The 27,073-nt window shown below is 31.8% G+C and overlaps 3 protein-coding genes across 4 annotated transcripts; 2 read left to right on the forward strand and 1 right to left on the reverse strand.

Moving 5' to 3' along the window:
* Nucleotides 1-11,744: 11,744 nt before the first annotated feature.
* LOC120081194 (uncharacterized) lies at nt 11,745-14,121 on the forward strand. 2 transcript variants are annotated; one of them, XM_039035890.2, is made up of 5 exons: nt 11,745-11,882; nt 12,082-12,216; nt 12,665-12,787; nt 13,478-13,580; nt 13,657-14,121. In XM_039035890.2, exons 2-5 carry the CDS (start codon nt 12,122-12,124, stop codon nt 13,897-13,899), a joined length of 564 nt encoding a protein of 187 aa, XP_038891818.1. In that variant the 5' UTR covers nt 11,745-11,882; nt 12,082-12,121; the 3' UTR covers nt 13,900-14,121. The 2 variants fall into 2 exon arrangements, with proteins under 2 accessions (XP_038891818.1, XP_038891819.1); XM_039035891.2 differs by having other exon boundaries at nt 11,753-11,882; nt 12,085-12,216.
* Nucleotides 14,122-14,410: 289 nt separating this feature from the next.
* On the reverse strand, nt 14,411-16,173 carry UCP3 (Mitochondrial substrate carrier family protein). Its single transcript, XM_039036646.2, has 2 exons — nt 15,730-16,173; nt 14,411-15,127 (listed from the first exon to the last, which is right to left on the reverse strand). Exons 1-2 carry the CDS (start codon nt 16,102-16,104, stop codon nt 14,585-14,587), a joined length of 918 nt encoding a protein of 305 aa, XP_038892574.1. The 5' UTR covers nt 16,105-16,173; the 3' UTR covers nt 14,411-14,584.
* A 1,220-nt stretch (nt 16,174-17,393) lies between these two features.
* On the forward strand, nt 17,394-19,306 carry SDG35 (SET domain protein 35). Its single transcript, XM_039036061.2, has one exon. The coding sequence runs from the start codon at nt 17,518-17,520 to the stop codon at nt 19,129-19,131; it is 1,614 nt and encodes a 537-aa protein (XP_038891989.1). The 5' UTR covers nt 17,394-17,517; the 3' UTR covers nt 19,132-19,306.
* The last annotated feature ends 7,767 nt before the right edge of the window (nt 19,307-27,073 follow it).

Below are 27,073 nucleotides of genomic sequence, written 5' to 3' on the forward strand. Positions count from 1 at the left end.
GAGACCAAAATGAATATTTTAAAAATTAGGGACCAAAATGAATCAAAACAAAAAGTAAAGTATCAAAGTAGTATTTAAACCAAAATTCCATTAATATTGTAAAATAAGTTCTAAAGAGATGAGGAGCTAACAAAAATCTCTTCTATACTAAAAGGGAGCCAAAATGAGATAATTTTTGCATTCCTATTTTGCCCTTCATTCTTTGACATATATCCATTATACCCTTGAATTTTATGATTTTCTTTTCTAAATAGAATTAGATTTAATGGTTAGTTATGATTTAACCCAACCCTTCCTCCCTTTCATAATTCTTGATTTAAAGGTTAGTTAATTCTAATCCTTTTGTGATTGTTATGATGTATGTTCACATTCTCATCTAATTCTCACCCTTTAATTCTCTACCATGGGAGAATTTTACTTTTACTCTTCCCATTTTACAATCTCAGGAGTAGAAATTCAAATACAAATCCATGGTGGAATCATCTCACTATTACTTCTTGATTGAATGGTAAATTTTAGTTTTTCTTAATTCAATTTTGTTTAATTTTTAGATTTTTATCAAGAAATCTTGGATTGACATGGATTTAGTGGAAGAAAATTGACTTTTTTTTTTTTTTTGTAGAAACCAAATCGCTTCCTTACTTACACAAATTAACTACAAACTATTACTTATTGATTGAGTGATAATTTTTAGTTTTTATTGATTCAATTTTGTTTGATTATTTAAATTTTTATCAAGAGAAAAACTTAAATATTGGAGTGGCATGGATTTAGGAAAGAAAATTTATTTATTTTTTTTTTTTTTTTTGTGTTGAGTCTTTCATTTGTAGAATCATCTATTGAGCAGTAAGTTTTTAGTTTCTTTTTTTAATTCAATTTTATTTAATTTTTTAGATTTCTATTAAGTATTTAGGAAGATAAAATTGTTTTTTTTATTGAATCTTTCATTTATATTTATATATATATATATATATATATTAAGAAACTCAATTACTTCCTCGTCCACTATTACTTCTTGATTGAGTGATATATTTTTACTTTTTATTGATTCTATTTTATTTAATTGTTTAGATTTTTATCAAGAGAAAAACTTAAATCTTGGATTGGCATGAATTTAGGTAAAGAAAATTGATTTTTTTTTTTTTGTTGAATCTTTCATTTGTATCCATTATTTTTCTTTCTTTTTCTTTTTCTTTTTTCTTTTCTTTTTTTTTTCTTTTTTTTTTTTTGTAGAAACTTGCTTCATTACACAAATCTATTGTAGAATCATCTCACTATTACTTATTGATTGAGCGGTAAGTTTTTAGTTTTTTTATTCAATTTTGTTTGATTTTTTAGAATTTTATTGGGTAAAATACTTAAATCTGGTTTGCATAGATTTAGGGAGATAAAAGTGATTTTTCTTTGTTGAATCTTTCATTTGTATTTTTTTTAATAAACTCAATTGCTTCCTTACTCACAGAAATCAATTGTGGAACCATCACGCTATTACTTCTAGATTGAACGTTAAGTTTTTAGATTTTTTTTATTCAATTTTGTTTAATTTTTTAGATTTTTATCAAGAAAGTAGTTTTTTTTGTCAATTATTATTTTTTTTAATTTAAGTTAAAAGGTTTACATTCATAATCATTGAAATTAACACATCAATGTCAGATTTTGTGGGTTAAATCTTAATTAGATGGAGATTCATTTGATTAACAATATTTTTCTAAAAAAAATAGAGTAAGATTGAAATAAAATAAACATAAATTCAAATTGAATATAATATCGCTTGATATGTGAAATTAAGATATTTTGTCAATGTTTATAGCTTTTATTCTTCGGTGGGCTTAAAGAAAATAATAATTAAATCTCTAGTGAATATAACACATGGTGGCATCAAGATGTTCAAACTTCAAGTTTGATTTTGTTACTTAAATGAAATAATTGGATTGGATATCAAAATACATGTTTTTGAAATACTTTTTTTAGAATTACTTATTTGTTGCCTTATATATGAAAAAAAAATCTAAAAGAAATGAGTGACTAATTTGGGGAAAGTATTATAAATATTATATAAAAATAATAGATGCCCATTAGTGTAATGCCTGAGTGTCATTTTCTCATTATCACATATATTTGCTATGTGTCATTCTATACATAGTGTCCAAGTGCACCACTTCCCACAAGTGGTCATTTGTGGATTTTGTAGCGATATTTACATTGGTGAGAATTACACTCCAATTTATATATTATCCAATTTTATCATTTTAGTTATTTTATTTATTTATTATTATTATATAAATATTGATGAAACACGAGACGGGTAGGAGGGAAGTCCGTCTTGCACCCTATGTCCCCAGCTATTTACCCGGTCTTACCCCTAAAATGGGAGGTTTATTGAGCCAACGCTGTTGAGCTGCTCTCACCCATGCAAATCTAAGGATAATCCCGAATAAACAAGAGTTCATAGTTAGCTCAGGATTGAGATCGAGTTACCTAGGTCATCAAATTTGAATTAGTCAGTTTTATATAGTAAACGGTATTATGAAGTAAAAGTGACTAAGTCATGGTCCAATCCTATACAAACTCATTGCATAAGATGCCCCCACTCACATATCTCTTATTTCAGGATCACATTGTTTGAACTAACTATAAAGTGGGTTGCATTCATAGTGTCCCCAGAACAAGGCGCCCAACCTTATCCCTATACTATAGACCATTTTAGTCTATATGCTCGAACTTGATCCATGTTTTATGTCATCACATAAAGTTCAAGTCTACATTAAATAGCCTCAGGACCTTAGTTTATTGGATTCAATATTATAATTTCAATAACAATTTCATCGTAAAACAAAACAGAATATGTTTATCAATTTACAAACTACGAGTTTTAGGACATAAAATCCAACAAATATATTATTATATTATATTTTTTCCATATTTGTATTTTCGTTATGCTCCTCAATTTTACAACACGTTATCAGCACGAGCTCCTGTCGTTTTTTCCGCTAAAGGTAGGTCCTAAAGATATATCAGTTTTTTCCTATTTGTTATAATTAATAAATTTAATGTTATTTTTCATATTCAATATCTATTAAATTTCGAACATAAGTACAATATTTTATGATAGTGCTGTCATGACAAACTTCACAAAATTAGAATTTGTCGCTCTTGATATTAACGGTAATAATTATTTGTCATGGGTACTTGATGTCGAAATCCACCTAGATGTTATGAATCTTGGGGGGACTATTAAAGAAGGAAATATGGCATCCAGTCAGGACTAAAGCAAAAGCTATGATTTTCCTTCGTTATCATATCCACGAGGGATTAAAAATGGAGTATCTTACAATAAAAGATCTCTGTATCTTGTGGAAAAATTTGAAAGAGAGGTATGATCATCAAAAAACAGTTATTCTTGAAGGAACTCTTATCAAAGAGAACCCATGAGCAGAAGCACGATCGATCCAAATCCATTGTGATAGAATTAAAGGCATTCACAAACAAACAAATAAGTTATGCATTTTCTAACAAATTACAACATGCGTTCATAAATAAATACAAAGGAAACGAGAGACATACCTTTGAAATACTCTTCTTCTAAAGACCTCTCGCTCTCGTGAAGACTTGAACCAGTAACCTCTCGCTGTTGCTACAACCGTCTAACCAAATCTCTCGTTGTCATTTAGATCACGAACAAGTAACCGCTTAGACACCACCACTCGGCAACCTTGGTATTCTCGGAGTGAGAATCTAGGAAGTGCGGACTCTGTTGGATTTGGTAGAGGGATAAAGGAAGCAACGATCAAACTATACGATCAAGCAAGTGGGAGAATTATCGTATAGACTTTGTGCTTGATCGTTTAGTAAAACTTAGCAGGTACACGATCATTTAGAAAAACAGGCTTGATCGCTTACACGATTGTTTAGTGAATCTTGCTTGCCACGCGATCGTTTAGTCAAAGCGCTAGTACACGATCGTTTAGACTCTCGCTTAGAAGGTTGTCGTACAGTCTCTAGTTAGCTAAACGATTGGTCATGCACTTAATGAAGCGATTACTTATAAAATGAAAACATTTTTCATTTTATCCTTCAGTTATGAAAACTAAATATAACCTCCCACTTTCACGCACTGTTAAAGGAGAAACCACCCACAATTGTCTCATAATTGTTTTAATTATAAATAAATATAATAACTAACTTATCATATTATCTTTATAACCTATAGTTTTAATATCACATCATATGTAACATTTAAACCATAGTTTTTTCTCCTTTATTCAATATAAATCATATTTATACCAAATTTCTCCAATTAATGTATCTCATACATCATGTCAATTATATCACATCATATAATATATGATCAAATTTCCTCTTGTCAATTTTAACACTTCAAACTGACCCAAAAACTGATTCTCAACTTGAATTCATTGAGCTACCAAAGGGACCTTATGGATCTGTAGCTTAAAGCTCCAACAGTACGTGAATAGCTGACTAAACTCTTTAATCACGAGATCTACCATCCATTAACTGCTGGACACTCCACTAAAGACCGACAGCTGCACTCTTTTCACTACAGATATGTTTTTGTGTCCATCAGATATAACCAGTCAACAATACGAACCCTTCACAGATCGCTCATAAGTATAGTTGGGCCAATTTACCTTTTACCCTTGTAGTTACATCTAACTTCTTAAGTATCACTAATCCATCTAATGAACAATACATCATAGTCCTACTATGAGTGGACACCTATCGGGCCATGAGAAGGTGTGTGGTGCCACATCGTTCAAGTCCCGGAATCAGCCCTTAAGGGAGTAATCTATCTACTTACCTCTGCTTCTTGGGAAGGAGTGAATTTCATCTTGTGTAGCTGAGTTTCCAGCTCCCCAATCAGACGAATCCCCAAAGTGGTAGGTTTGAGTCGGCAATCTGGCCACTCGCACCCATGTAAATCAAAGAACCGCCCTCATAGGCAGGAGTTCCCAACTCACTCAGGATTAAGGCCATGTTACCTATGGTCATCCTAGTGAAATGAAAGTCTCTGTCATGAATAGCATTACATAATGAGACTAAACACTTTGTGATCCAGTCTTATACAAACTCTTTTGTATAGAACACTCCCGCTCGCATGTCTCCACATGAATGATCAGGATTAGACCATCTATAACACGTCACAACACTTGTAACTATTTAAAAAGCGGGTCGTATCCGTTGTGTCACCAGGATAAGGTTTCCCTCTTATATTCATATACTACAAACCATTTAGGTTATCACTTAAGGCATGATCTACTTGTATATCTCCACATACATGCTTAAGTTACAACGATAACCAGAGATCTTAGTTTATTGGTTGTGGTCAATGCAAATAAAATATCTCATATTTCATAGACAACAGTGAAGAAAATATCTCATATTATTACACCACAAGCGTTTGTTCAAACATGCATTTACAAACTACAAGACCCTACAAGAGTTTAGGGCATCAACCTCAACAATTCTTCCTAAAGCTCATTATGAGTGGATGCACTTGAGGCTACAAGATTTCAAATAAGTAAGTGATTATAATTCCACATTATTTAAAATCAGTTCAAAATTGTTGTTATGCAGAGAGAAAATTACTGATGTTGATATGTTAGAGAAGAGATTTTCTACATTTCATGTCTCAAATACGCTCCTGCAGCAGCAATATCGAGAGAAGGGTTTTAAACATATTCTGAATTAATTTCATGTCTTCTAGTGTCTGAACAAAATAACGAGTTATTGATGAAAAATCATGAATCTCGACCAACTGGAACAATACCATTTCCTGAAGTGAATATTGTGAATTTTAATAATAATCATGGTCGAGGTCGAGGTCATGACCGTGGAAGACGAAGAAATAATTATTATTTTCATGGTGGTCGTTCTAATCATTTAAATTTTAAAAGAACCACACAAAATGATAATCACAAAGAAAAAACTCCACAAGATAAAAGTTCAAATAGTGTTGAAAATAAATGCTTCCGATGCGGAATGGCTAGACATTGGTCACGTACCTGTCGTACATCAAAACACTTAGTTGACCTCTATCAAACCTTCCTGCAGAAAAAAGAGAAAAATGTGGAAGCAAATTTTGCATACCAAGATAATGACATATTTGACCCATCCCATATGACAAATTTAGATGTGGCGGACTTCTTTGAATCTCCTGAAGAGAAGATTGGCACAATTAGTGGCACATTAAGTGTTTCTTTTTACTTTGAAAATATCTAGACTTAATGTTGTTGTTTTCTTTTATCTATCTTAATGTTTTTTTTTAGTAACTTTTGTATATTTTAAGTGTTGTTTTTCTTATTGTAATTATTTTATTTTCATGAAGAAACATGGATCATTTTCATATGTTGGGTGACTCAAACGTGAGCAAAGAAAATCTATGTCTGGCAGACAGTGCAACTATACATACAATACTTACAAAGAAAAAAATACTTTTCCAAATTGACAATGCTGAAAGCAAAAGTAAATACAGTATCAGGTTCAGCAAAATTAATCGATGTTTTTAGAAAAGCAAATATTATTTTTCCTAGAGGAATAAAATTTACAATTGACAATGCATTGTTCTCTAGTCAATCAAAGAGAAATCTTCTAAGTTTTAAAGATATACGTTACAATGGCTATCATATTGAGACTGATAGTAAGAATAATGTAAAATATCTATATATCATATCCACTGTCTCAAATGAAAAACGTATATTGGAAGAGTTGTTTGCTTTATCTTCTGGATTATATTATACTCATATATGAGTAATTGAAACATATGCAACAATGAACCTAAAGGTCATGAATCCAGACATATTTACAATTTGGCATGACCGATTGGGTCATCCAAAATCTATAATGATAAGGAGAATTATTGAAAATAAATGGACACCCATTGAAGAACCAGAAGATTCTTCAATCTAATGAATTATCATGTGATGCTTCTCTCAAGGAAAATTGATAATTAAACCATCACCAGCTAAAATGGAGACTGAATCACCTGCATTTTTAGAACGAATTCATGGTGATATATGTGGACCCATTAAACCACCAAGTAGACCATTTAGATATTTTATGGTATTAATAGATGTATCCAGCAGATGGTCACACGTGTGCTTATTATCAAGTCGAAATCTTGCATTCGCAAGGTTACTTGCTCAAATAATTAAGTTAATAACACAATTTCCTGATTATACAATTAAGAATATTCGTCTTGATAATGCTGGTGAATTTACATCTCAAGCTTTTGATAATTATTGTATGTCAATTGGGATAAGTGTTGAATATCCTGTAGCTCATGTTCATATACAAAATGGTTTAGCATAATCATTTATAAAAGCAATTAATTGCAAGACCATTACTTATGAGAGCTAAGCTTCATTCATCTGGGGACATGCTATTTGCATGCAGCGTCACTTGTACATATTAGGCCAGTAGCTTATCATAAGTACTCGTCATTACAATTAACTTATGGTCATGAGCCAAATATTTCCCATCTCAACGCACTAAGATGAGTCCTCAAAGAAGGTTAGGAATATATGTTGGATATGATTTTCCATCAATTATTAAATATCTTAAGCCCCTGACGGGTGATGTATTTACTCACTAGGGGGAGGAATTAAGAAGTTGGAAAAAGAAATTACATGGAATGCATCGTTATTGTCTCAATTAGATCTCCGTACAAATCAATGTGAACTTGAAGTTAAGAAAATAATTCATTTGCAAAATATAGAAAATCAATTACCATATGCATTTATAGATACAAAGATAGTAACTAAGCCATATATACCCATGTTCCATAAAAAATTGATATCCCAACACAACAAGTTGTCACTAATGAGTCTGGAACACGTCAGAAGCGTGGTAGACCAGTGGGTTTCAAAGATAAAAATCCTCATAAAAGAAAAATAATTAATAGTCAAGAAGACTTGGTTAAGGATGTAAATACCCATAAAGAAATTCTCGACATGACTAGTATAGAAGGTGAAATACCTAAAGATAATAATGAGATTTCAATAAACTATGTCATGTCAGGAAAAAGATGGAATCAAACTAATGTAATTATTGACAAAATTTTTGCGTATAATGTTGCTCTTGATATTATATTTGAAAATGATGATTCTGAACCAAAATCTGTTGAAGAATGTCGACATAGAAAAGATTGGTTTCAATAGAAATAAGCAATTGAGGTGGAATTAAACTCACTTGCAAAACGCTAGGTTTTTGGATCAGTAGTCCGAACACGTTTGAAGGTGTTAAACATGTGGGATACGTTGAGGAAAAGAAATGAAAATAATGAGGTTACAAAATATAAAGCAAGACTAGTTGCACAAGATTTTTCACAAAGACCTGGTATTGTTTTTTAGGAGACATATTCTCCAGTGGTGGATGTAATTATATTAAGATATTTAATTGGCTTGACTGTGTATAAAAGTTTGGATATGCATCTTATGAATGTATTCACAACATATTTATATGGATCTCTTGATAACGATATTTATATGAGAATCCCAAAAGAATTTAAGGTACCTGAAACATATACATCAAATTCTCGGGAATGGTATTCAATAAAGTTACAGAGATCACTATATGGATTGAAACAATTAGGACAGATGTGGTACAATAGCCTAAGTAGATATTTATTGAAAGAAGGATATCAAAATAATCCAATATGTCCGTGTGTTTTTATAAAGAAATCACAATCAGAATTTGTTATTACAACTGTATATGTTGATGACTTAAATATAATTGGAACTCCTAAAAAGATTTCAAAGGCAATAGTATATCTTAAGAAAGAATTTGAGATGAAAGATCTCGGAAAAACAAATTTTTGCATTGGTTTGCAAATTGAACATTTAGCAGATGGAATATTTATTCATCAGTCAACTAATACGGGAAAAATTTTGAAAAGATTTTATATGGACAAAGCACATCCATTAAATATTCCAATGGAAGTCCGTTCATTGGATATAAAGAAATATATATATTTCGACCTCAAGAAGATAATGAAGAACTTCTTGGTCTTGAAGTACCATATCTTAATGCAAATAGTGCACTTATGTATCTTGCTAATAATACAAGACTAGATTTACTTTAGCTAGATATAGTTCTTCTCCTACAAAAAGACATTGGAACGGGATTAAGCATATACTCCATTATCTCTGAGGAACAATCGATATGAGTTTGTTTTATTCAAATAAATCAAATTTTAATCTAGTTGGTTATGCAGATTCTTGATATTTATCTGATCCACACAAAGCTAGATCTCAAATAGGTTATCTATTCACATGTGGAGGAACTGCTATTTCATGGCGATCGATGAAACATACTATAACGGCCACTTTCTCAAATCATGCTGAAATTCTTGCAATTCACGAGGCTAGTCGAGAATGTGTATGACTAAGATCAATGACTCAACACATTCGTAAAACTTGTGGCTTGTCTTCTAATAAAAACCTTCCAACAATATTATACGAAGACAACACAACTTGCATAACCCAAATCAAAGTAGGATATATTAAAGGAGATAGAACAAAACATATTTCACAGAAGCTTTTCTACACTCATGATCTTGAAGAAAATGATGACATTACTGCACAACAAATTTGTTTGAAGGATAACCTGGCAGACTTATCTACAAAGACATTACCAATCGTAACTTTTGAAAAATTGGTGCACAACATTGGAATGCGACGACTCAGAGGTCTTAAGTGATGTTTTCGTGAGGGGGAGCAAATATATTCTTTTGAAAGTATAAATTCTATGAAATATGTACTATTTTTCCTTTACTAGGATTTTTTTCCATGTGGTTTTTTCCTAATAAGGTTTTAATGAGGCATATTTCATATATATAATGAGTAGAGATGTCCACGGGCGGGGCGGGGCCAGGGATGCTATTCCCCATCCTGTCCTCGCTCCTCATTTCATTCCCCATCCTCGTGAAATTTCCCACGGGGATCGGGAAGGGGATTCCCCGCATGGAATTTTTTCCCGTTACTTTTTTTTCTTTTTTTTTGTAAAAAGTCAATTAATTTTAATCACTACTGTGAGCAAATTTTAATTAAATAATTAACTTTATCACCAAATTGTTTATCATGGTTAGTTTTATATGACAATTTGAATTTAAAGATAAATTACTCAAATTTTGGCCTAAAAAAGTTAATAAATTTTTTTAGTAGAAATAAATAAATATAAATTAAATTATTCACATATATAATCTAAATTTAAACATTCAATTTAAACATATTCATGATGTTTCTCAATAAATAATCAAATTTTAAATTTAAATGTAATATTTATATAATAATAATAATAATAATATAACATTATATAACTATACTAAATAAATATGTAAAAGTTAATCGGGGCGGGGACGGGGAACGGGACGGGGCCGGGGGCGGGGATGGAGAATGCATTCCCCGTCCCCGTCCCCGTTTAACTCATGGGAAATTTTTTTCCCCCACTCCCTCCCCCATTCCCCGCCTAATCGGGGAATCCCCACCCCGTTCGGGACGGGGTCCTGCGAAAAAATTGAACATCTCTAATAATAAGTTTCTAAGGGGAGTATTATAAATATTATATAAAATAATAGATGCCCATTAGTGCAATACCAAGTGTCATTTTCTCATTATCACATGTGTTGGCTATGTGTCATTCAACCACCTGTACATAGTGTCCAAGTGTGTCACCAAAATTCCCTATAAATAAGTGGTCATTTGTGGATTTTGTAGAGATATATACATTGGTGAGAATTCCACTTCAATTTACATATTATCCAATTTTATAATTTTAGTTATTTTATGCTTTTAGTTATTTTATTTATTATTATCATATAATATTTTCTCCATATCCGTGTCTCCGTTATGCTTCTCAATTTTACGACAGAAAGATTTAAAAAAAAAAAAACTAATTTAAAGCAACAATTACTACCTAGCCATTATCTAATTATTTATTTTTTTAGAACACATGACTTATTTTATGTATTTTTTCTCCACAATAAATTTACAAAAACATTAAATTCTTTTTAATTTTTATTGAATTAATAAAATTGAATAGCCTTATAATTTTATTGGTATTGTATTATTTGGGATTTTGAATACATATCTTAAATACTTATAATTGACCTTTTAAATCAAATATATGAAGAAAAAAAAAAGAAGAAGAAGAAGAAGAGAGAATTTAATAAGAGGTTTTATCAAAGAAAAATAACAAACAACCTTTTTTTTTTCGGGAAAACTACAAGATTCATTTTTTAAAAATTGGCTTTTATTTTTAATATTTTTCTCTCATTCTTTTTCCCCCTCTAAAAATCATTATCATCCAAGAAGGATATATCAAAGAATTAACCAATATTTTACTTTTATTCTAATTACATCATTTATATTTTATTTTTATTTATTAATCTATTTCTATATTTCTTTGGTCTTTTTATACTTTTAAATTTCATATCAACTATTATTAAATTCAATTATATAAGTATTATTTAAAAATTTTACTTTCCCTTAAAAAAAACTTCTAATAAATTTTCAATGGCATTCAAAATATCCCATATTCATAGTAAATTAACTCGAGACATTATTTTAGACACTATTTTTAAATTACTACATTTCATATCAAATATTTATTAATTATAAATTTTATTATAGAAAATTTTAAGTCACATGCATGACACTGTGTTTGTTCCAACTGGCGTAAGTAAAAAGTGTAAGAGAACCTAAACCGTTGTTACGAACCGGACCGGACGGATCGGTGTTCAACTGGTCCGGGCGGTTGCATTTCTGGCGGTTTCCATTATGCCTTCTTGTTCTTGCCCAATTCTTGAACCAGAGAAGTAGAGATTAGCCGAAGTCTCTCTAGTTTCATCACTTTCGTCTCGTCTGGTACGTTTCTCCTCCTCTTCTTCTTTATTTTTCATTTTTTCGTCAGTGTTTGGCAATTTTTCTTTGCTCGATTTCTCTTTATCTTAGTCATTAATTATCCTGATTTTTTAGTTTCAAACCCTAATGATATTCATGGCGTAGTTTTGCTTTACTGTAATATTTTATCAGCTTCTGATTTTCTCATTTTCATTGTATTCAGTAGTTCATTGGATCGATTCGCAATCCAAAAAGGAGGAGCTATGTCCTTCATGAAAGGAGACTTGCTAACTAAGACTAGAAAGCTCGTCAAGGGCTTGGCCAAAGCAGAACCCATTTGGCTCAAAGCCATGGAGCAGTCAGTTCTTCTTCTATTCCTCACTCCTCTTACCTTTTTTTTTCTGTTTAGGAGTATTTGATTCTCTAGGATCTTGAAAATGTTCAATTTTTGTTCTTAAATCGGGGGGTGGATTTCTATATACCTCTTTTGTTTGTAAACCTTCGGGTTTTAGCTTGTCAAAAGCATCTTTCTTAGATTAGTCGAACTTTTTGGTATACTATTAGATTCAAGTTTCTCAATCTATCATGTATATGACGTATTTTTGGTGAATTTTGGCACTCGTCACTGAATTAAATAAATCTAAACTGCTTATTGAGAAATTACTTTGGAAGGGGTCAAATTTCTGGGTTTTTTCCTCTGTTGTTTCCTTTTCACGAGTTGAGCACACTGCGGTTGCAATGAATGCATAAAAAGATCAACTGTTTGAAACAATCATCTTATCTTCATTCATTAAACTCTTGCTCAGGGCGCCACCTCCTACGTTTCCTCGAGTAGATGGAACAGTCAAGACAATCAATCTTCCTGAGGATGTATATGTAAAAAAGTTCTTCCAGAAACATCCAGATTCAAAATACGAAGATGCCATCAAGTATGATACTTCTTTTATATATATAGTTTGTCACATTTTACTACATCATACATGTTTGGAATGAGGGATTGATTTCGTCTTTCGATAGCAACTTGTCTGCCTTGAAGTGAAATTAGATCTCAAGTTTTTAGGTTCCTGAGGAACTTCTATACCTTAAAGGGTTTGAATTACACATGATGTTGAACACTCTTGTTGGATATCTATGAATTAGAGTTATACATGCCTACTGCTTAAGAGGCTTTTCGATTGGTTGTTGGATGTCTGTCTGCATTGTGCATTTAACCACGGTCCAACTACAGTGAGAATTTCAAGCATACAGCTAATTCTTTTGAGGCCGAATATTATCAATATCATAACTAGAGTGAAGCCACTTCTTACGGCTTAAACAAAAGTAAATCGTGTTTCAAGAGCTGGCCTGTTTCCTGTTAAATGGTATGTCTATTGGCTTCTAATCAATCAGTAGAGACATACTTGGTTTAAAATAGATCACCTGATAAAAAAGTCTCTGATGTCACTTGTTGTGCATGCTCTTAGAATTTGCCTTCTTCTTTGAGATAAATCTCGAATAGACCTCAGCTTTCCTAAAATAGGTGGTTCAAATTGAAGCATATGTATCTTTGTTGAGTTTTATCTTGCATTGACGAAATTTTGATATCTAGATGGTGTGTCTATTGGCTTTTGTTGCAACAGGTTCTGTAGTTTCGATCCTCCTCCAGCCCGAATATTTGGCTTGCGGGTGCTTGAACTGAAGGAACAGGGTGTCAATGAGGAGGAAGCCATGGCATTAGCCAATGTATGGTTGCTGTTCTTTTATTCATATACTTCTCTTGAATCTCTTCATTTTGTTGATAATGTCTTTTGTCATCCAGATGGAATACCGGGCAGAGAAAAAGGCGAAAAAGAAGGCTTACTCTCGCTTGAAGCAAATTGCACGTCTTCAAGGGAAGAAACCTCCTCCTAACCCTTATCCAAGTGCTATCAAGGAGATACAAGCCGAGGAAAGGAATTTCGTCCGAGATCGTTTCTTCAACCCCAAGATTAAAGAGATTGCACAAAGGTTGAAGGAGGAGAGAGCAGCTGAAATGCAGGAAAGAGCGCAAAGCAGCTGGTGATAGAATCTTCCATCCTCCCATCTCTGCTTCTGGAAACTAGCTTTTGCAATAATTTTGGCAGTTCATTAATCGGAATAACATAATTTTTAGATTCAAGCGAACACCACATCTGAAGCATTGGATCATGTATGTTAAAAGATTTTTCTTTCGATGTTGTTCAATTGTTAGATGGCTAACTCTCTCAGAAGGTAGCAATGAATACCTAGATATATATTTGATCAACTTTTAATCGTATTGAACCAATCAAATTTTTTTTAATTACAGTTTCAATTGTTACATTTTTTTTACATTGGAATATAAATTATTCTAGAAATAATTGTATAATAACTCAATATAAAAGCACAAAATGGTTTTTGCTCCATTTTTTAATACTTAAGAGTTTTGAAACTTAAAAAGTGAGTGAGAGATAGAAGACCAAGAGAGGGCGAGAAAGAGGAGAAGGTGAAGAGAGCGAGAGATCAATCTATGTATATGAGTTTCTATTTTGATAATTTCACATAAATAGGGTATATTTTATTTTGAGAAGTAGGGTATATTTTATTTTCCTCCAATTTCGGGTCATCAATCTACAGGACCGGATCCACAATTCTGATACCAAATAAACTTAAAAACTAGTTCTGCTTATGACAAAGCCATTCAATATCTCTACGTTTACTTGCTTTGGCACAAAAAACACAATGATTAACTAGAAGGAAGATAACCCAGCAAGTTTGCGAAACTTCTCATAAGACACCCAGAAGACAAATTGCCAAGGACCAAGCCTAGCCCAAGTAGGAAAAAACCCCTTCCACAAAGCTCTCAATCCTTCAACTTTAACAGTCTTAACAAGGCAATCATACGAACTGTTGTACTTGGCAATTCCTTCCTTGCTAACAGCTTGATTCATCATTCTTGTCTTTACAACATCAGCTGGACAACTCAAAGCAGTTGCACACAGACCTGAAATTACAGAAGCAAAGGTATGGCCAAAAATATTATCTCCAGCTATTTGATTCTGAAGAACAAAACGTTTAGCATGATCATAGCACGCTAATTCTCCCATGTTAACCAAAAATGCTCTTTGAACATTTGGGACAACCCCTTTCCAAAGTCCAATAATCCCTTCTCCGTGCACTATCTTGGTTAAGGCATCGAGAGGTCCTGAGTATCTGGGTTGCAGACCCTGGCTCACTAGACGCCCATCAGCTTGCATCCTCACCTTAACAAGATCAGCAGGACTTGCCACTACCTGTAATACTAATGGTAAACACAAAAAAGATCTTGACATTTAGCAAAGGAAGTAGCATTAGCATGTTAAGAATATCAATAGCTTTGAATTTAATGGTAGTTTGACACATGGGTTTAGAGTAAAATTTATATCCTGTAACCATCATAGTTGGGTTTGATAAGGGTTGAGAATGCGTTCAATTCATGATGGCCACTTACTTAGGATTTCATATCTATGGAGTTTCCTTGACACCTAAATGTGGTAAGAATAGGGAAGTTATCCCATGAGATTAGTCAAGTAGTCAAGATACAGGTAAACTGGTCTAGACATTTAAGTGTCAATTTTCAAACTCACAAATGACAGTTTAGATGGTGGCTGTGAGTTTCAGATTCATCCTAGATTCACAAAATTCAGAGCATTGAAAGAATTCTATAACACCAATCAATCCCAACATATTACAATAGGGAAGATCAGCACCTGTTCCAGAGATCATACATTTCATGAATAGTTAATAACTAGATTGTGCCAAATTTGTCCACATTGCAGTTGCAAATGCAAATCTTTAAAATGTACAATATCGTTAATCGGAGCTTTAATAAAATGATAATGTGGAGAATTGGAACCTGAGCAATGGAGCCGGAGAGTCCACCGACAAGGGCCTTGACATGGAGGGGAACAGAGCCGCCATCGGACGCAAGGAAGAGGGATCGTAGGTGTTCATACCCGACGATTCGTATGGGGGTATAGAAGAGGTGCCTGAGAATCGCCGGAGACAATCCCTTGTAGAGGGCAAAGGGACCTTGGTCCTTGACGATAGCTGAAGCGAGTCTGAAGGCATTTGTGGAGCGAGAGGAGGAGGAAGACTCGCCGTGAAGCTGAAGCCTGGTCTTAGTGAGGTCTATGGGGAAGGTGGTGGATTCCGCCACCATGGCGGAGAGGGCGGTGAGGAACAATTTGGCGTAGGGATTGTAGCGCCCATGTTCATCGCTTGTTTTCATCGACCTGTCCCCAAAGCCCTATGCCACAAAAGAAAAGATTCAGCGCTACCACTACCAATCCAAAAGGTCCACCTTTTCAGCTAACTTTATTAGATTTTTGTGCTCAATGTCAATGGGTAAAATTTCAAAGGTAAATTACACTTTTTGTAGGATTTGGTGTTTTTTTAAGTTACTGTTTGAAAAAATAGTTGCAAGCTTTCTTTTAATTCAGTTCTTGATTGTATTGTGCTGACTTGATGAAATTAAATTAAATTTGAATTTCTCTTTTCTTTTCTCCTTTCTCATTCGTTGCTATGATCTCTTTAGCCAATCTCGTCTCTTATTGTTTCTATTAATTCCTTGTTGTTGTGGTTATTAAATCTTTTAAATCTTCGCTCCAAATTTGAAACAATTTCATTCTAGTATTCTACATCTAAAATGGATAATGAAGTTACTCTTTTACGTTGTCCTATCTAGAACAACTTTATTCTAAGTTTAGAATGTTGAATAAACTCTTGAAATACAGTCTCTAATAGCTAAGGGTGAGAGAGAGGCTTATGTGATTTGACTCTCTTGTTATTTTGGAGTGTTTTCTATTACTAATGGATAGGACTCCTTACAGTCTAGACATCATGTATGATGCTTTAGTCTAGCCTCATTTAGTTTAGAAGTAGTTGTCTCATACACGCTTTTATTGTTTGACTTGTTTGAAATCGACTACAAACACGTGATCGTCCTAGTAGGTGATGTCCTAGTACCCCATGTCTATGTTATATACACGGGCAAAATTAAAATTCAAGACCATTTATTCTTTGATTGTGCTTTGAGCTAGGGTATTTTGGAGAATGTATTCCGATAGGATATCTCATTGGAATTTTAGAGCTTGATTGAAATTGTCAAATGAATATATCCATCTTTACAATTAATTCAGACAAAAAATCATGTGATTGTTTTTTCTCTTCCTTTTGTGTGTGTTTTGATTGTGCATTAACCTGTAAGGTCTCTTTTTCTTATTGCAATTTTATTCTTTTGGGAAAAAATAATAATCGCAACAATTTTATAATTTCAAAATCCAATATTAAATTTTTTTAAAAAAAAGGAAAAAATGATGTGTCATTTTGTATCTTCTCAATTTTTTTAGAGTTTAATTCATATTTTCCTCGGCAGGAATTCTATAATAAATTATATTATAATTACTATATTAATGTCGAAATGAACCGTTTCAAAGAAAAAATGTCGGAGAAGATGAACGGCCCCGACATAACCGTTGGACGGTTAAACTTTTTAAAAGCAATGGAGTCCAAATGGAAGAGAGAGGGAAAAAGATTCGCAATATGACCGTTACAATCCCACAATTCAAAATTTCCTCAGAAATTACAACGATTATCAAAGAAAAGAAAACAACCATTTTCACATTTTAACTCAACTTCGAAAATGGCAATGGAGGACCAACATCAAGAGCTCAAGGACCCAGAAATGGAGGAAGCAGAAATGCAACTTCTCAGATCTAAAGCCACAGAGCTCCTGCTTAGAGAAGAATGGAATGACGCCGTTTACACCTACTCTCAATTCATCACCATCTGCAGAAATCAAACCCCGACTACAAATCACCATCTTCTCAAGCTTCAAAAATCTCTCTGTTTAGCCCTCTGCAACCGAGCCGAAGCACGATCCAAGCTCAGAAATTTCGAAGAAGCCTTAAATGATTGCGAAGAAGCTTTGAAAATCGAGAGCACCCACTTCAAAACTTTGATCTGTAAAGGTAAAATTCTGCTGAATCTCAACAGGTACTCTTCGGCATTAGAATGCTTCAAAACAGCTCTGGTTGATCCACAGGTAAGTGGAAACTCCGATGATCTTAATGGGTATGTTGAGAAATGCAAAAAACTCGAACATTTGTCAAAGACTGGAGCTTTCGATCTCTCTGATTGGATTCTAAATGGGTTTCGTGTGAAATCCCCAGATTTGGCTGAATTCATCGGTCCAGTACAGATTAGAAGATCTGGGATTAGTGGACGTGGGCTGTTTGCAACGAAGAATGTAGATTCCGGGACTTTGCTGCTAGTAACCAAAGCAATCGCGATTGAAAGAGGGATTTTGCCAGAAAATAGCGACGAAAATGCCCAATTGGTAATGTGGAAGAATTTCGTCGATAAAGTCACAGATTCTGTCACAAAAAGTACCAAAACAAAGAATTTGATTAGTTTACTCTCGTGTGGTGAAGTAGAGGAGGATCTCGAGGTTCCTGAAATGAGTGTCTTCAAGCCAGAAACAGAGGATCAGATTAGCCCAAATGAAATGAGTAACATCCTCAGTGTTTTGGATATCAATTCCCTAGTTGAAGATGCAGCTTCTGCTATAGTTCTTGGCAAAAACAGCGATTACTATGGAGTTGGGCTGTGGGTTTTACCTTCTTTCATCAACCATTCATGTATCCCCAATGCCAGACGCTTACACATTGGAGATCACATTATAGTCCACGCATCTAGAGACATAAAAACAGGGGAAGAGATCACATTCGCGTATTTTGATCCTCTTTCGTCGTCGAAAGACCGCAAGAGAATGTCGGAGACATGGGGCTTCAATTGCAAATGCAAAAGGTGTCGATTCGAAGAAGAAATCAGCAACAAAGAAGAGATGAAAGAGATTGAAATGGGAATGAACGGGGGAAGTGAAATGGGAGCAGCAATTTACAAGTTGGAAGAAGGAATGAGGAGACGGATGGTGAGAGGAAAAGAAAAAGGGTATTTGAGGGCTTCATTTTGGGGGGCATATCATGAAGTGTTTAGTTCAGAGAAGGCAATGAAGAAATGGGGAAGAAGAATTCAAGGAATGGAAATGGTAGTGGATAGTGTAGTAGATGCAGTGGGGAGTGATGAGAGAATGGTGAAAATGATGGTGGAAAGGTATAAGAGAAGTAATAATAATGGTGGGGTTTTGGAAATGGAGAGGATTTTGAAGTTGGGGAGAGGGGTTTATGGGAAAGTGATGAAGAAACAGGCTTTGAGGTCTCTTCTTGAACTTGGCAGCCATGAATATGGCTACTAGAGCTTTTGTTAGCTATAGATTACCCTACTGTTTTCCTCTGTTTTGTTCTTCCCATTTGCTTCTGTTTTGTGAAGCCTATGGGGCACAGAATTAGTTTTTTATTGTACGAATTGCTTCCTCCTCAAATTAGAGAAGAACATATTCAATAAAGACTCAAACAACTTGTTTTATTTCATCATGGTAATTTGTGTGGTGGGGTTTAGGTTTGTTTATAATTATTTTGTGTGGGTATTATTATTAGAAAATTAGTTTGGTGTATCTTGGATAACATCTATTTTTGTATATCCCACTAAATTGTCTAATTATAATTTTTTATGTGGTAAATTTTGTTTTTTTTTTTTTCATTTTTAGAATGTCTTAATATTTCTTTATGTGAATGATGAGAAAGGATACACAAAGATTGATGCATCTTGAAATGTACCTAAATATTATCCTTATTATTATATTTCTTAATAATGAGAAACAATTTGAATTTGAATCTATGTTTAAGTCTTTGATCTCTACAAGTACACTTTTCTTAGAGTATTTTATGCTTACAGATTTGTTTATTAATATATAGGTGTTAGGTTTTAAAAATGCATTATACATGGAGATCGTAAGTATAACTTGGACTAGAAAAACTAGATCCTCAATTAAAAGTTAGAGATTTGAATTAATGTCTTTCTTTCTTTCTTTATTATTATTTTTTTTTTTTGGCAAAAAATACCGTTTGGTCTAGTTTCTATTTAGTTTTTAGATTTCAAAATCTTCTACATTTAGTTTAAGTTTTGAGTTTGGTTTCAATTTAGTACATAGATTTCAAAATAAATTTCAAAATGCTACAATTTTACTCTTGACACTTGAGTTTTGCTTCAATTTGGTCACTATGTTACAAGATTTATACTTTTAACCTCATTTTTTTACTAAATGCTCACTTTTCGTTTTTAGAGTTAATTTATATTAATAAATAAAAATCATTAAAAATTATAATTAATTAAATTTCACTCTTTTTATCACTTTTAAAATTTCACTTCATAATTATTTTTAATTAATCAATAGAAATTAATGTCAATGATTGAAATTGAGTATTTAATAAAAAATCGAGGTAAAAAAATGTTAAATATTGAAATCTAGGGACCAAATTGAAACAAAACTTAAATCTCAAGGGTAAATTTGTAACAATTTGAAACTTAGGAACTAAAATGAAACAAAACTCAAAACTTAAGAACTAAATGTGTAACATTTTTAAAACTTATGGACCAAATAGAAACGAAAGCCAAAACTTAGGGACCAAAAAGGTATTATTCCCTTTTTTTTTTTTTTTTTAAGAAAAAAAAAGTTAAGCAACATGTGAATAAGAGTAGGGATTTGAACATTTAATCTTCTAGTACCCCTCACTAGTGGGCTTGAAATATGTAGAAGACCAAACAAATGGAAATCAATATTACGGAAATGACATTGAAGAAATTTGAACACATGACCTTCTACTTTGGTACCATGTTAAATCATCAATTGGCCTTAAAGCTTTAAGCTCATAGGTCAATGCATGGTGAATTTGATATTATATCTAGGGTTGGCAAAAATCTCTGTGGGTACCCACCTCGATCAGGGCGGGAAATCCCCGGTTTTACCGGGAATAGGGTCAAAACGAGTCCTTGAACCAGGGATGGGGGGATAGGAGGGTATCCCCGCTCCGTCCCTGTCCCCGAACCCCCCCCCCCCCCCCTCCAAAAAAAAATATATATATTTTTTAATTTTTTTAATACATATATTTATTTATGTGTGTGTATATATATAAGAGTAGCTTTAAAGCTACTATTTTTTGTTTTTGTTCTTTTTTCCTAATTTTTTTTTAAAATTTCATTTCATAATATAATTATTTTTTTATTTTTTATTAAATTTTTAAATAAAGAAATGCTAAAATATTTTTTATTATTAATTTAATTAAACAAAACAATAACAATACAATCTCCTAACCTCAAAAGTATACCATTTCAATATAAATATAAAAATTTATTGATTTTAAATAAAAATAAAATAATTAAAAATAAAAAAAATGATAGACAGGAAATTTTTTCCCACGGGGACCTAATCCCTAACGGGATTCTCTAACACTAATCCCGACTTCTCAATACGGGGAATGGGGCGGGACCATTCCCGACCTTACCCCGCCCCAACCCTAATTATATCAATACTCTAACTATGCGGGAGTGTTTTGGGGCATTGGGAGTTGTTAGTACAAGGAGTTGTTTAGTCATTCCACAATGTAAGAAGTTAATAAATCATATAATTGATATTTTTAATTGTGAAGTCTACAAATTCCTTGGACACAATTCCATTTTGAAATTTTTCTAATAGAATTATCTAATGAAAACTAATTTTGAAAATGTTCTAAATCTAAGTACTAATTGAGTTTTAAAATGAAATCTACCTCAAATTGCAAATAAGAAGCAGGGATGTTCAAAAGATTTGATAATTTGAACAACTTGAACTACCCAACTTAAATTGTAAGGATTGAATTGGGTCAATTTTGTTCTTAAGGTGAGTTGGGTTGGAAGTTTTCTATTATAGTTGGATTGGATTGGGTCTCGGGTTGGTTAAAAAAAATCGGGTTGACCCAATCCAACCCGAATTTATATACATATATATTTATATCTCTTTGTTCAAAGTTTTGCTATTTTTCTTTTTTAAAACTGTTATGACGTTTGTTCCTATTTAAAGTTTGTAATAAATATCATAGATATTTGGTATTTAATATTTGACTTTTATGAAATTTTAGTTATTAATCATATATTGTAGATAAATTTACATATTTAAATTAATTAAAAAATAAGTTATAATCAAACAACCTAATGCAATCCAAACAATCTAAATACCATCTTCAATCAAACCCATATACACCTTAATCAAAAGTGTAATTTTGTTAAAACAGAATGATTATCTAATTCAACAAACCATGCATTACCCACCAGATTGTTTCATTTTAAAATGGTTGTCACATCTTGGTCGTCGTTTCTAATTTTGTCACGTTGGCATTTAAAAAATAAAATAAAAATAATTATTAAAAAAATTTATCCAAACATTTTAAATTTGGGATGTCAAAACCAAACCAAAATCTATAGCATCCATATCCCCTTGGTTCCGCATGCAAAGTTTATCTCATCGCATTCGTCACCACTTTCCTCCTTTTTAATTAACCATCTCCCAATACTATTTTTTTAAAAATAAATGAATAAATAAAATACTGTTTTTTAATATAACAATAAATGACTATGTAATGCTAAAATATTATTTTAAAGTTCATTTAATCCCATCCATTTACGACCTCCAATTAGGTGGAAATTTTTTTAATCAAAGAAATTAAGGAAAAATTTCAACTACACTCTTATCATAACTATTTAGTTTTTTAATATTAAAAATTACGTTTATTTTTTTTCGTATTCTCTTACTATAATCTTCACTCTTCATATTTACTAAATAGAGATTGAATTCTTAGTCAATTTTCATATATATATATAGTATTTATAGACTTAATTTTTTAAAAAATATATTACCCAAATTATTACCAAATAGGGTCTATATCTATTAAAATTTTAGACTAATAATTATAGCATTAAACGCTAAACTTTCATAAATAAATAACTTTAGACTATTTACTAACTTCATTTTATTTATAATCAACTCAAAATCATTAGAATAAAAATATTTTTCTCCAAAACCCACCTCATTATCAAGAAAATTTATCACGTGATTTTTTTCTTTAAAGAAAGTAGAGTATATGAAAAATCATTGAAATTTAATAAAAAGTTGCTACTATGTCTATTCAATTCTTACCTTTTCTCCAATTCAAATTTAAGGAAATGTTATACACGTGACATATACATTAATATTAATACCAGTTTTTAATAAAAAAAATTCAAATTGATTAAAATTTTGGAAATAAAATTATTAGTCTGAAGTTTTAATATATACCACTTTAAATTTCAAGAGTATATATTAATTTTTTTTCAAAAATAAAATAGATATATGACTGACTATTTATTAAAGGCACCAGCTTTATTCATCCTCCCATCAAATCCATGAGAGCTATCCACTCAAGTTACATCCAAAGGAGAGCCACAGAGGGGTGGGCACGTGCCTCTCAAATTATCGATTTTTATATTTTTAATATAAAATTTTAAGTAATAATTAATAATTTCATTAATAAATGTGCATATATTGTTAAATCCCCTTTGTGGTTTAATGATTAAGAGGTTGATTGATTCTACACGAGACTTGCAATTCCTTTATCTTATGTGAAAGTTTTTTCCTTTGAAATTTAGGAAAGTTTTTAATCTCAATTCTTAATAGCGTTATCTTGAATAGGTAATGTTTACTTTTCTTTTCCTACGCAATTTTCATTATATATATTAGTTTTAGAGTTGTACAAGATAATTTTTTTGTTATTCGTTAGGCTATATGTATCATATCATTGATATGTAAATTTGAAATTTTTCTTAGACTTTTTATTTCTTATATTTTTAAATCTACATAATAGTTTTTAATATTTTTAGTGTGAATACTTTTGTAGAGGCAGCTCTAATTCAATATGGAGAGATATTTTTATTGTGCCATTAAATTTTTACATACTTTTAATATTCACATTATTCTCTATATATTTTCGTTTGTTTCCATATTATTTTTATATTCACATAACTTGTACATGTATTTTAAATTAATTTCATAATTCAAGTTAGAGGATTATTTGTTGTCACTCGTTTGGATATACGAACTAGTAAGTAAGTTTTAAAATCTTCTTAGACTTTAAGTTTTTATGCTTTTAAATCTATATAATAGAATGTATTATTCTTATTATTAAAATTTTTATAAAGTTAATTCAAAACCAATATGGAGAGAGAGACAATAGAGATATCATCTTCAAAGAAGAAAAATGTTTTGAGTTCTGATTGATCTTATACAGATTTCAATCTAAAAGAGCAACTCGCATATCCTGGTCTAACAACCAAAATTTATTATTATAATTATAATGTTCGAGATCAAGTTCGTAGAGCATATTTGCTAAAAGGTCCTTGTCAGCCTCGAAATCATACTTTTCAGTTTTCCACTTAAGAAATTTGGTACAAAGTCAAGATGATTTGACCCAGCTTGATTTAGTGAATATTCTAATTGGCTAGAATATAGCATTTTAAATGATGGCGTATTTTGTTTATGTAGCTATCTATTCAAACCAAAAGAAAGTAAGAAGTTAGGAGGTGACAGTTTTGTTAGTGAAAGATTTTCTAATTGGAAGAAAAAATAGAAATTGTATATTCATGTTGGTGGTCCTAATAGTGCACACAATACGACTTTGGGTAAATGTGAGGCTCCTTTGAAACAAAAATAACATATTGAGACTTTTTTAAATAGGATGTCTGACCAAACTCAATTAGGTGCATCAATTAACTGTATTCAATTTTTATTACGACAAGAACTTGCATTCCGTGGACATGATGAGACAGATGATTCGAAGAATCAAGGTAATTTTCTTGAACTTTTACAATGGTTATGCAACCATAATAAGGATATTGAAGTCGTGACTTTGAAAAATACCCCAGATAATTTGAAATTGACTTCACCCAGTATTAAAAAATATATAGTCCATTCCATTACAGCAGAAGTTGTTAATATGGTTATAAAAGATATGAGTGACAAACATTTTTCTATCTTGATAGACGAATCAAAAGATGTATCTTTAAAGGAGTAGATGTCAATTGTATTACAATATGTGGATAAAGGTCATGTGATTGGACAATTTGTTTGAATCATATATGTCAATGATACAAGTTCTTTATCACTTAAGAAAGCTATAGATTATTTTTTTTTCTCAATATGGGTTAAGCATTTCTAATTTACAAGGACAAGGATATGATAGAGCAGGTAATATGTAAGGTCGGTTCAATATATTACAAGCATTTATTTTAAAAGAAAATAAATGTGTTTTTGACATTCATTGTTTTTCTCATCAGCTTCAATGAGCTCTTAGGTCTGTTTTTATTGTTACAAATGTAGAGAACATAATTGGGGCATCAACAAAATGTTGAGATATTCTACGAGAGAAATATAGAATGAAAATTTTTGAAGCTTTAAATAATGGTGAAATATTAAGTGGTTGAGGATTAAATCAGGAGACAATGATTAAACGACCAAGAGATACTCGATGGGATCACATTACTACACTTTAATGAGTTTTATGACAATGTTCTCTTCAATAGTTGATGTACTTGAGGCAATTATGCAAGGTGGAGCAAATTCGTAACAAAAATATGAATAAATGACTCTAATAAGTTCAATTTTATTTGTTGACTTTGTTTTTCATATACATTTTATAAAAATTATCTTGGGAATCACAAATTACTTGTCTCAAGCATTACAAAGAAAAGATCAATATATTGTCAATGCAAAGAAGTTAAATTTTGTAAAGAAAGATTGCAAAAGAACAAGAGAGTTTTATTGGGATTCGTTGTTGAATATGGTTTCCGATTTCTGTCATAGTCATGATATTGAAGTTCGTAAATGGATGACCTATTTCCAATTTGAAGAAGAAAAAGACGAAAATCTCAACCAGTTAAAAATTTACATCATTATCGTGTTCAATATCTGTCATAGTCATGATATTGAAGTTCTGGATGACCTATTTCTAATTTAGGGAAGAAAAAGACGAAAATCTTAACCAGTTAAAAATTTACATCATTATCGTGTTCAAGTTTTCTATGCCATTATTGATATGCAACTTCAAGAGCTGAATAATCGTTTTACTGAAACAAATACTAAATTGCTTCTCCGTGTGACATGTCTAAATCCAAGTAGTTCATTTTTATCTTTTGATAGAAAAAAAACATAGTCAACTCGTTCAATTTTACCCAAAAGACTTTTCAGTTATTGAACTCTCCATGCTTGAGGACAACTTAAAAATTACATTATTGATATTTGTTCAAATATTGAGTTTGTTGAGCTAAAAAATATATGTAATCTTACAGTAAAATGGCCCTGACGAATAAAGACAAGGTCTATCCATTATTTTACAGATTACTCACTTTAGGGTTGATTTTACCTATCGCCACAACTACTGTAGAGAAAACATTTTCTGCTATGCATATTGTGAAGACTCGATTACGTAATTGAATGGGAGATCAATGGATAAATGATTGTTTTATAGCCTATATTGAAAATAATTTATTTGATAAGTTAGATACTGAAGTTATTATGAATCAATTTTAAAACATGAAAATTCTTAGAAGGCAATTGTAATGTACTAAATTAGTTAATTATAAAGTTATGAATACCTTTTTGCATTCATTTATAGATATTTTTTTTTACATATAGTGCTCTTTATATAAAATTTCTGGTTCCGCCATTGCTTATATCTTGATTGATATCATAAAGAAAAATTCAAACGTCTAATTTTGACTAGAAATTCCACGTCAGACAAACAATATGACCATACCACCAAAAGTAAATAAATAAATAAATAAAAATCCCATCTGCATAGAATATTCTTCTAATTAACATCATTAAGAATCGAAGAAATGGAATCCTCACTGATCCCAATGCCACGCGTCAACCTCTGCCGTCATTTAGCGTAGAAAATTAAAAATTTAAGAATATAAAAATTATCGACGTGGATGGCTGACCTGGATGGATAACAACCACAAGCAATCAATCTTCTCCGCCTAATTCGCTTCCTTTTTAGTGCTTATCCTAATCTCTGAACTCCAAGATTAAGGGACACGAGGCCAAATTCTGCTACGTGGCAGCTTCTAATCGTCTCTTTTTTTCTACCAATCACTAATCAGTTTTTAGTTACAGTCAAATTAAATCACCTAATCACAACTCTTTCCTTATCCTACGTAGGACTATTCTCTTTTGTCCTTCGTGAAACTTCCTTAATTATCGAGGACCATGTGACATCTAGAATTAAATAATC

Source organism: Benincasa hispida, chromosome 7 (assembly GCF_027475165.1).
Source record: "Benincasa hispida cultivar pf3 chromosome 7, pf3_genome.v1.1, whole genome shotgun sequence".
NCBI lineage: Eukaryota > Viridiplantae > Streptophyta > Magnoliopsida > Cucurbitales > Cucurbitaceae > Benincasa > Benincasa hispida.

Coding starts and splice junctions, on each gene's coding strand:
- LOC120081194 (XM_039035890.2), top strand. CDS start 12,122: ATGTCCTTCATGAAAGGAGACTTGCTAACTAAGACTAGAAAGCTCGTC. Junction 12,217..12,664: donor TGGCTCAAAGCCATGGAGCA/GTCAGTTCTTCT, acceptor ACTCTTGCTCAG/GGCGCCACCTCCTACGTTTC. Junction 13,581..13,656: donor AAGCCATGGCATTAGCCAAT/GTATGGTTGCTG, acceptor TTTGTCATCCAG/ATGGAATACCGGGCAGAGAA.
- UCP3 (XM_039036646.2), bottom strand. CDS start 16,104: ATGAAAACAAGCGATGAACATGGGCGCTACAATCCCTACGCCAAATTG. Junction 15,128..15,729: donor TCTCCGGCTCCATTGCTCAG/GTTCCAATTCTC, acceptor TTAGTATTACAG/GTAGTGGCAAGTCCTGCTGA.
- SDG35 (XM_039036061.2), top strand. CDS start 17,518: ATGGCAATGGAGGACCAACATCAAGAGCTCAAGGACCCAGAAATGGAG.